Source organism: Anopheles marshallii, chromosome 3, assembly GCF_943734725.1.
Source record: "Anopheles marshallii chromosome 3, idAnoMarsDA_429_01, whole genome shotgun sequence".
Taxonomy (NCBI): Eukaryota; Metazoa; Arthropoda; class Insecta; order Diptera; family Culicidae; genus Anopheles; species Anopheles marshallii.
The window spans coordinates 7,327,187-7,337,121 of NC_071327.1; the positions used below are offsets into that span (position 1 = coordinate 7,327,187).

General features: G+C 48.2%; 5 protein-coding genes across 5 annotated transcripts; 4 read left to right on the forward strand and 1 right to left on the reverse strand.

Moving 5' to 3' along the window:
- Positions 1-460: 460 nt before the first annotated feature.
- On the forward strand, positions 461-1,029 carry LOC128715737 (cuticle protein CP14.6-like). Its single transcript, XM_053810649.1, has 3 exons — positions 461-591; positions 696-866; positions 963-1,029. The coding sequence occupies exons 1-3, from the start codon at positions 461-463 to the stop codon at positions 1,027-1,029; spliced, it is 369 nt and encodes a 122-aa protein (XP_053666624.1).
- A 2,656-nt stretch (positions 1,030-3,685) lies between these two features.
- On the forward strand, positions 3,686-4,532 carry LOC128715736 (endocuticle structural glycoprotein ABD-4). Its single transcript, XM_053810648.1, has 3 exons — positions 3,686-3,697; positions 3,954-4,096; positions 4,187-4,532. Exons 1-3 carry the CDS (start codon positions 3,686-3,688, stop codon positions 4,530-4,532), a joined length of 501 nt encoding a protein of 166 aa, XP_053666623.1.
- Positions 4,533-5,607: 1,075 nt separating this feature from the next.
- LOC128712244 (putative ATPase N2B) lies at positions 5,608-7,488 on the forward strand. The gene is made up of 6 exons (XM_053807140.1): positions 5,608-6,006; positions 6,100-6,285; positions 6,449-6,690; positions 6,773-6,944; positions 7,014-7,160; positions 7,246-7,488. Exons 1-6 carry the CDS (start codon positions 5,608-5,610, stop codon positions 7,486-7,488), a joined length of 1,389 nt encoding a protein of 462 aa, XP_053663115.1.
- Positions 7,489-7,983: 495 nt separating this feature from the next.
- On the forward strand, positions 7,984-8,883 carry LOC128716082 (dolichol-phosphate mannosyltransferase subunit 1). The gene is made up of 3 exons (XM_053811003.1): positions 7,984-8,090; positions 8,166-8,376; positions 8,473-8,883. The coding sequence occupies exons 1-3, from the start codon at positions 7,993-7,995 to the stop codon at positions 8,881-8,883; spliced, it is 720 nt and encodes a 239-aa protein (XP_053666978.1). The 5' UTR covers positions 7,984-7,992.
- A 177-nt stretch (positions 8,884-9,060) lies between these two features.
- Positions 9,061-9,711, reverse strand: LOC128711873 (NADH dehydrogenase [ubiquinone] 1 beta subcomplex subunit 9). The gene is made up of 3 exons (XM_053806760.1): positions 9,614-9,711; positions 9,334-9,476; positions 9,061-9,260 (listed from the first exon to the last, which is right to left on the reverse strand). Exons 1-3 carry the CDS (start codon positions 9,709-9,711, stop codon positions 9,061-9,063), a joined length of 441 nt encoding a protein of 146 aa, XP_053662735.1.
- Positions 9,712-9,935: the final 224 nt, after the last annotated feature.

Consider the following 9,935-nt stretch of genomic DNA (forward strand, 5'->3'; position numbering starts at 1 on the left):
TCTTCAGCCCTCAACCATTGAAAATCAATAGTACACGCGTGCGAGATGCTGCATGGGTGTGTGTTGGTGCGACTGCAGCACAAGCGAGTTGAGGTCGCAACGCTACGAAAAAAACCGTACCGGCAGAGTAAACACATACACACCAGATCTTGCCAAATATGTACTAAATGACGAAAATTAAACAAATCCTACCAGCGCGACCTTCCGCCACCGGCCGCCGGTTGCTTTCCACCCGGTTTGCCCCGGTGGAGTTCGATGGAACGCATCGCACCCAGATGGGATGGAGATGGTCAGTGCAAACACAATCAGATGATCTAGTAGCTGTATAAAAGCCTATCGGGCGATCGCACTAATCGTCAGTTGTCAGCTCGCTATCTAAAACATTAATCGCCCCTGTGCCCCCGATACGGCAGTTTCTTCGGTTGGTTTGATAAGCGCGGAAAAACAGTTCAAGTGCACAATGAATACCCTGCTCGCTCTGGTGGTTCTGATGGTGGCGGCCGTATACGCAGCACCGGCCGACAGTGATGCGCAAGCGCAAATCGTCAGTCAGACGTCCGATGTGCAGCCGGATGGATCGTTCAACTATGCGTAAATGTCAAACCCGGTCCCAGTGGTCCAGGCCCTTACACACACACACATCCTTTTCGCTGCTTCTCTCACCGGTGCCCTTCTTATCTCTGCTTCCGCGGTAGGTTCGAGTCGGCCAATGGAATCAAGGTTGAGGATCAGGGCACGATCAAGTCGATCAAGGTACCGAAGCTGGACGACACCGGCCGACAGGTCGGTGAGGAGGACGTGCAGGTGTCCGTGCAAACTGGCTCCTTCCAGTACACCGCCCCGGACGGTCAGATCTACACGCTGAAGTGAGAGAACGGGTTACGTAAAACCCAGCTGTGAAAAACCGCTCAACCGCACACACGATCGTGCTAATTCGCTTCCCGATCGCTTCTCTCCCACAGATACATCGCGGATGAGAATGGATTCCAGCCCCAGGCGGACCATCTTCCAGTTGCTCCAAGTGCTTAAGCGACGGACGGACGCATTCCCATAGCTCTATACTGACAATCGCAAAACGCAGTGATCAAATACTCAATAAACAGCATGTAAATACGACAACTAGATTCCAACAAGAAGAAGAAAAAAACTCAACCCGGTACCTACGGCACGAATAGGGTGCAATAGTAATAAAGCAAAAGGAACAGTAAAACAACTTCATTCGGTTGCGATTATCCTACCCGGTGGCCAAATTTCCTCTCCACATTCCCAAAAAAAAAACAACTCTTCCGGTCCGAAACGTATCGACAACAATTCTATCGCCGATCGGCAAGTTATCTAATCGATCCCTGCACACATCATAAGTGCCCGGCACCAATTACTACCCACCACGTACATGGTCGAATGCCATGTTTCATTGTGAGTTGTCCGCTTCCCATGCACGAGAGGAAGCGTTTGACGAAAATGATCTAACGCCATAATGATAACGTGTGTGTGTGTCTGTGATCGGTCGAAGCTCCGTCGTCTCGTATGCCATCCGGCCGCCGACATTATGCAATCGATTCCACCGAGACCACGAGCTCACTTCCGAATCGGTGTGGGATGAAGCCCGATCGCCCCCAACACCGTCCATTAAGCAGAGCCCGCGATTCGTCCGAGTCAACGATCGGTGGATCGATCGGTTGAACGAACGCCGCACAACATTATCCGGCTTCGGGGGCTCCACAGGGCAGTGTGTAAAGAGGAAACAGCGGAAAAAGGCTTTCAAGTTCAGAGATTAGGATCTTCCGTAGTCATAAAAAAACAATAGCACACACACACACGCGCGCGCGCGGCTAGGGGAGCTGAACAACCATTTTGACTGCAAACACTTTCCCAGCTTTACATCCTCCGTGACGGATCGAAGTGCAGCACCAGCACACAATGGCCGCAAACCCATGCAGATAGCATTCGCTGTAACCGTGGAGGATTTTTGATCAGTATGTCGCTCGGTTTCACTTTCCGTGCTGCGGCACAACAACGTACCCAGCCGGAAAGATCCCGCTGGAAGGGTGAAGCAAAATGCGCAGAAAGAGCTCGATGCGCGGTATGGCGACGAACCGGCGGTTCCGATTTGTAAGGGAAATATTACCAACAAACACGCTGGCATTACTTTTACCGCGCGGCTTAGGGCGATCACAAAACGGCCGTTTTAAAACCGTGGCCCTCCTTTCGCTTTCCAGCCGTGGGCTCTCTTCGTGGACTGCATGGACTCGGGATGAACTTTACCATCTAACGGACACACGGAGTGAAGGTGTGCGACAGGGACCGGGCATTGAGCTTCGTTTGGCTTCGCCGTTATATTGAGGGCGTTGTTCGGTTTGAACTATTTTCAGCATAACATCACTCACTCTGCTAGGGGGTGCTGTTTTTTTACTGTCCCGCTCTCTCTCTCTCTATCTCACCTTCATGCATACTCCCCAAGAAACATCATTAATTGTGCAATCCGGCCCCGCAAAGGAAATGGGATTGCATCACAGGGACTGGATGCAGACGGGCTTTCGTCTTCTAAGCCATCCTAGCGAGACGATGCCCTATGTGTGTGTGGTTCATATTTCTATACGATCCGATTATTAACTAATTGCCATTCGAATGAACGCGAGTGGCTCGATCCCGACAAAATGCCACACCCGAAAATTAGGTTGACATTTGGCAATGACGCAAGCCGCCTCGTGGGAACCGAGTAAAGCTGAAGAAAATGGTTTAAAAACAGCTTTTTCAGCAAATATAACTCATCATTGCACCACCACCAAGCGCGTGCCGTGGATGAGTGCATCTGGTAGAGATCGTTATTGGCTTTGCATGTATAAATTGGGCAATGGCCAGAACAAACACCTCGCAGAGCAACCTACATTCTTACCAAGGGCATCTAACCTTTTTCAAACTCATGGTCTCAGGGTCCCGGGCAGCTTCAACAGCAGCCGCCAATAACATAAAAAGGGCTCATCACCGAATGGTAATGATGTTAGCGCTGCAAGAACGGAAGAAGTACCGTATCGATCACTGTGAACCCTTCGTTGCCCTACGACTGCATCCCGCTCGTTCGCAAATCTTGCTCGGAACCATCGGCGCATGACCCAGCCAACCTACCAACTACCTACCCGGCACGACCGGTGATGGTGGTGCAATCCCATACACGGGTGGGTGTCTTTTTGCATCGTTCCAACGGAAGAGTAACACCAAACACCGGCAGATGGTAGGTGTTGGCATCCCCCCGAAAACAGATGCAACAGCAAACAATTCACTGTTCACGTGTGCGGCAGAGGAGAGATATATGGGAAGCGTAAAACACATCGTCTCACACCTCCCCCTGGTGCGAGATGTGTACATCCGTGGCTCCCCAGCACCGCCAACAACGTTTGGGGGATGAATTTGGATGGCCTGACAGAGAGGGAAATCCGACCGAGCGCCAGGGTTTGGCGTACGGTATATATAAAGACCTATCACTAGGGCAGATCGTACGCAGTGGATGTTTCACTTTCTTTCCACCAACAAGCAAGTGGTGTGTGTTCCGGCCCGTTTGTGACTAGTCCAGACGTGTTTTTGTTTTTGCTAAGCGGGAGGATTTTCTAGTGATCTGAATCGAACCGAGTGTGTGTCTGTGCGTCCGTGTGGAATACGTTGAGTAGGAAAACAGAAGTTGTCGAAAATGAAGCTTTTGGTGAGTGGTTTTCGATGGAAATGGACATTGTGGAAAGTGAATATTGTCTTGCGGATTCGGTAGTTGTTTGGTTCACCTCATGCGTTACGTGTGTTACTAGCCGACCTCTTAACACAAGCTCGCCCATGTGGAACAGCATCGAATTTGCATCGAGACAATACGAATCCGTTGCATCATTTGCTCTGCAACAATCGTTTCACGATGAGCTGGTTGCATTGCACAGTTTACGGCGTTACTGATCATTTCCTTCCCGCAGATCGTGCTTGCGCTGGTGGCATCCGCTTACGGGTATCCGCAGCATGAACGCCACGAGCATCTGGAACATCACGAAACGAGCACCTACATTCCCATCCTGAAATACGACAAACAGCAGGGCGAAGATGGCAGCTATAGGACTATGTAAGAGGAGCTACCATAAGAACTTCCCGCTCAAGATCTTCAGATATCTAATCATTTCTCTGGCCTTTCTCGCATCTCCATCAACAACAGCTACCAGACGGGTAACAACATCGTGCACGAAGAGTCCGGATATCTGAAGGACGCCTCGGAAGACCATCCCAACGGTATTTTGGTCCAGCAAGGCGCCTACTCGTACGAAGCCCCGAACGGCGACGTCATACAGGTGCAGTACACGGCCGATGAGAATGGGTTCCGGGTGCAGAGCGACAGCTTGCCCACACCACCCCCAGTACCGGCAGCAATCCAGGAAGGCCTGAAGGAGATCTACGAAGGCATCAAACGACGCGAGCAGGAAGCGAAAAACAATCCCAAATACGCGGAAGATGAAGCCAAGCGGGCAGAGCTGGACTACAACGGTCAGTACTACAACCAGTAAGGTGCGGTTGCGCAGAGCGCCTTTCAATAGCGACACCTGTGGCTTCGTTCAATGAAGATCCCACTGTCTAGCATTGGCGTTTCAAGGCGTGTAACTCTTAAAAGATGAGCGTGCAGATTGTGCAGTAGATTTCCCTTGTCAAACATATTTATAATATTTAAGCGACGCCTTTGTGCCCGCATCCTGGCGAAGATGCGTGTGCCGAGTGCTGCTGCAATGCAACGTCACGATATTCATGACAACACTTTCTTAGCTGCCGAACCGAATATCACGTTCACGACCCAAAAGCAACCAACATAGACTGTGATTACCCCTAAATACTTCCTCCCAAAAACGGAAATGTTATTGAGCTGTTATTGGTTTGTTTTAATAAAAGTTTAGCAAAAGTTTACGAACCGATTTTCTATGTTTGGTCGAAAGCACTTTCCGAAACACCATTGAAATTCTGCATAAAAGCATGGATGGAGAACGTGGGATATGATGGAGATTATGATGAAGAAAATTTCGTTTAATATTAATGTCGTCCGAAATATTAAATAAACTTCGAGCAAACAAACGAGGCAGAATCCACTACAACGAATGGCTGTACAGCGGAGACAACCTGTAACAATTGTCTTCCATAGTAGTAGACAAAAAAACTAATTAGCTTAAAGTCAGGACGTCTTTTGTTAAAATATTGAAAAACAAAATCCCTAGTAGATCACTTGTTCGCGCAAAACGTGCAGTGTAGAAGCACCCTAACCGCCGATCATGCATTTATAGTGAACGTTTCAGCACTTAACTGCCTTTTTTGTTTGTCAGCCGAAGATTGCCGACGTTTGACAGCCAGCAACCGTCTCCCCCTCCAAACGCTATCTCTTTCTAATTTTCGCTACGTTTGTTGTGAATAATTCCGCAGCCCGCGCGAAGGTAAACAAGAACCATGCCGTTGTGAAATTCGTAGTGTGCGCGCATTTAAGTACACGCGACGACGAACGTTGACGTTAGCCGTCACCGTTCTGCTCGCTGCTAGCAGCCGTTTTACCTTACATAATATGAAAGAACTTGACCCAAATATTAGCGCTGCCTGTTCGCTATGTTGTTCCTGACGAAAGTACCGAGTTCGTTCTGTTTGCTAACGCGTAGCTGCTCGTGTCCCGCGCTGCACGGTGTACGGTTGTACAGTCCGAACGCCCCTGCCACTGCCACCACCGTTTCCGCGGCCGGAAAAACGCCCGTGGAGGTGTTGAAGGAAAAACTGAACCTTGGCGAAATACAGCCCGATCCACACCAGGGCCGCGTCACCGAAGCGTTGCAGGTAGTGTATGATAGCATTAAAACGTACAGCCCACCTAAACCGAGCACTGGCATAGGGAAATGGTTCAGCTTTGGCAAGGCGGAGAAGGCGGTGGCCGCACCCAAGGGACTCTACATCTACGGCAGCGTTGGCGGTGGAAAAACGATGCTTATGGACATGTTTTACGACTGCTGTGCGGTGAGTACCAAAAACAGTTCCAGTCGTGCGCACTGCTGGCTATAGCGTGGAGTGGAGTAGGGATAACCTCGCCATCTGTCCGGTATCTTCTAGATTGATCGCAAGCGACGCGTACACTTTAACTCCTTCATGACGGATGTGCACACCAAGATACACGATATCAAGTCGAAGCACGTGCGGGACGCCAGCAACAGCAAGCCACAACCGTTCGACCCAATTAAACCTGTTGCCGAGCTGATTACAGAGGACTCGTGGATGATTTGCTTCGATGAATTTCAGGTATTCCGCATATTGTTCGGGTATTAGACATACGGCAGCTACCCTATCGCTCGTGTCAGCTGAGACCGTGAATAATCGCTCCATGCTTATCGCTATTCCCTACCGTGCTAAACGCCCCCTCCGTATCTGTTGCCCTCTCTGATTCCACCTCCCCATCCTCAAGGTTACCGACATAGCGGATGCAATGATCTTGAAACGGCTGTTCACTTATCTCTTCAATAATGGTGTGATTGTGGTCGCCACCAGTAACCGTGCCCCCGACGATCTCTACAAAAATGGACTTCAGCGTAGCAACTTTGTACCGTTCATCGGGGTGCTCAAGAATCACTGCAACATCGTGACGCTAGACAGTGGCGTTGATTACCGTACTGCGGCGCTAAAAGGGGAAAGTAAACATTACTTTGAGTAAGTTATCAAAACCAATCACCACAGAGCGGGAGCGGGAGCGATCAGGGATACATTAATATGAATGTGTTTTTGTTTACAGCAAGTCTCAAGGCGATGCAAATGCTTCAATGGACAAACTGTTTAAAGTGCTGTGCTCCCAGGAGAACGACATGATACGCCCCAAAACGTTTACTCACTTTGGCAGGAATATAACGTTTGCGAAAACCTGTGGCCAGGTGCTTGACAGCACGTTTGAAGAACTCTGTGATAGGGTAAGGCGAATTTGGATGCTTTGTTTTACGACCTGCTCGATTATTAAACATAAAAACTCTCTGTTTTAGCCTCTTGGTGCTAGTGACTTCCTACAGATAGCACAATTCTTTCACACGGTGCTAATACGAGATATTCCGCAACTTAACCTGAAGCTAAAATCCCAAACGAGACGGTTCATCACACTGATCGACACATTGTACGATAGTCGCGTACGGGTAAGTCTAAAACTCCCCATATCACGAACAGGAAACCGAAATAACAACTGATTATTAACCCACGTTATTTCAAATCTTTTCCTAGTTGGTCGTTTCGGCGGACGTACCGTACAAGTATCTGTTCTCGGACGAAGCACCGGATGATATGCACACCTCCGACGAGCATCGTATGTTAATGGACGATCTCAAAATTACCAAGGATTCAACGGACGCTAGTTCGAACATTTTCACTGGTGAGGAAGAAGTATTTGCCTTCGAGCGAACGGTATCCCGCTTGGCCGAAATGCAATCGGCCGAATACTGGTCGCTCTGGGAGAAACATCGTTAGGTAGATAAATGTTCGAATGAAGCTGTATAAATTGACACCGTGGCGCGTCATGTGTACTTAACATTGCTTTTAGCGTAGTGTAAATAAGCATACAAGCCGTACTTTTTGTTTAGCAATTTTAAACACCAATCAAAAATAAATTATCATATTTATTATTGCTTATGCTGCGATCCAAAAAGTCTAATTTTCAATTTAAATTGTCAAAAGCGGAGAAAATTGGATAATACCTGTGTGTATTATCAATTCTTTGCGGCATTTTTGAAATTCCACAAATTGGTCGGAAAATGACAGCATTGCAAAGTGACAGCATGTTGCTGACATTCAGCAAGCACCCGCTGACAGCGTACTGTGCCAAATTTGGTGTTTTGACGTGGATTTTGTTTGTTGTTACTCGTTCAAAACCCTATTTCACTGCACGACGACGGCCAAAAGACACCAGAATTCGCTTTTGCAGTCCACAGTGAAGCTAGTGTAAATAAATCATTCCCTGCCAACGGTTCAAAAATGGCAGCAGAGAAGTATTCCATCCTGCTTCCAACGTACAACGAGCGGGAAAATCTTCCTATCATCATATGGCTCATTGTGAAGTACATGCAAGAGGCGTAAGTGTTTGCTTAATTACACTATTTACTAACTGCAAATTGATATTAAGCACCCTTTTTTAAAAACAACTTCAGGAAAATCAACTACGAAGTGATCGTTATTGATGACGGCAGTCCGGACGGAACGCTAGAGGTTGCTAAGCAGCTGCAAAAAATATACGGCGAAGATCGCATCCTGCTCCGGCCAAGGGCCGCAAAGCTGGGCCTTGGGACGGCCTACATTCATGGAATAGAGCACGCTACAGGCGATTACATCATTATCATGGATGCCGATCTGAGCCACCACGTACGTACTTTGAACGGCTGACGTGACAGTGATCTTTCACCGTACAGCAGCATCTTCAAAAAAACCGGTTTTCTAACTGATGTTTCTCTCTTGCAGCCCAAATTCATTCCACAGTTTGTAGAGCTACAGAAGAAGGGTGACTTTGACATAGTTTCTGGCACGCGGTACAAGGGTACCGGCGGTGTGTACGGATGGGACTTTAAGAGGAAGTTGATCTCGCGTGGAGCTAACTTTCTTTCCCAACTGTTGCTGAGACCGAATGCTTCCGATCTAACAGGATCCTTCCGGCTGTATCGTAAAGAAGTGCTAAAGGAGTTGATATCTCGATGCACTTCGAAGGGGTACGTCTTCCAGATGGAAATGATCGTCCGAGCGCGTCAACTGAATTACTCCATCGGAGAAGTTCCGATATCCTTCGTGGACCGTGTGTACGGACAGTCGAAGCTCGGAGGTTCGGAGATAATACAGTTTGCGAAAAATCTGTTGTATCTGTTTGCCACCACGTAGAAGCGAGTCCGCGCACTTACACCAACGTTTTCCGTTTGTCATCATCAATAAACCAACCAACTGGGCAAATCGGTACCTTTTAACAATCGTGTTTTCATCGCTCGATCTCGCGCTAAACCATGATAAGCTAACTCTTACACAAACGATCGGTTCTGTTCCATTCGATCACTCGCGCATTTAATGATGGGAAGAGGAATCGTTGGCCGACGATTTGCCGTACTGCTTTTCCCACCAAACGACATATTCTTCCTTGCGTTTTTCACGTCGAGCAAAGTAGTCGGGGAACTGTGCCTTTTCCAGCGGGTGCCAATAATCAAGAACCCAATCCGGAGGAATCACTTCACGTTCGAATGCAACACCTCCCGGAGACATCGGGACTGCAATGAGAGAGAAGAAAAACACCGGTTCAATGCATGAAACTATTCCAACGTCACCCTTGTCCAGACATACACTTCTTCGGTTGGTAGTGCTGCTTTTCAAACAATTCCCTTTCGCCATCGGCCACAATCTGAGCCACCTTTGCCGGGTCCTTTTCGTTTCTGTGCTGGTCGAAGCGTGCTCGCATCAGCGTAGCATGGTAGCGGAAGATGTGTCTGCAAGCAAAACAAGCGTTTGTTTTGAATCGGCTCGGCTCAACAGCTCGGGCAAGTGCCGACAGGACAATTACATAAGCTGCACCGTAGGAAACACTATTCTCTGTCGTCGTATTTATAGTGCAGAAGTAGCTTACCTTCTGTCGTACCACGATTCCAGATTGCGCAGCGACTTTTTGTACAGCGTGCAAACCCGTCGCGTGTGAGCAAGGGCCGTAGCGGTCGGTCCGGACATTTTTATTTCCGTGAAACTCCGATGCTAGCAAGCGAATTTGTCCGATTTGGGGTTTTGCTTTGATAAAAATGACAAATGGCAAATGTTTTGACAGTTGTTCTTACTGTCAGGGTTGAATTTGAAGGTAGACTATGCTACAGGGTGGTGTAGTAAGGATAAGTGATTTTAAAATTAATCCGACAATGTTCAACAAATTAATGCACAAATACCCATCGCTATCAGCA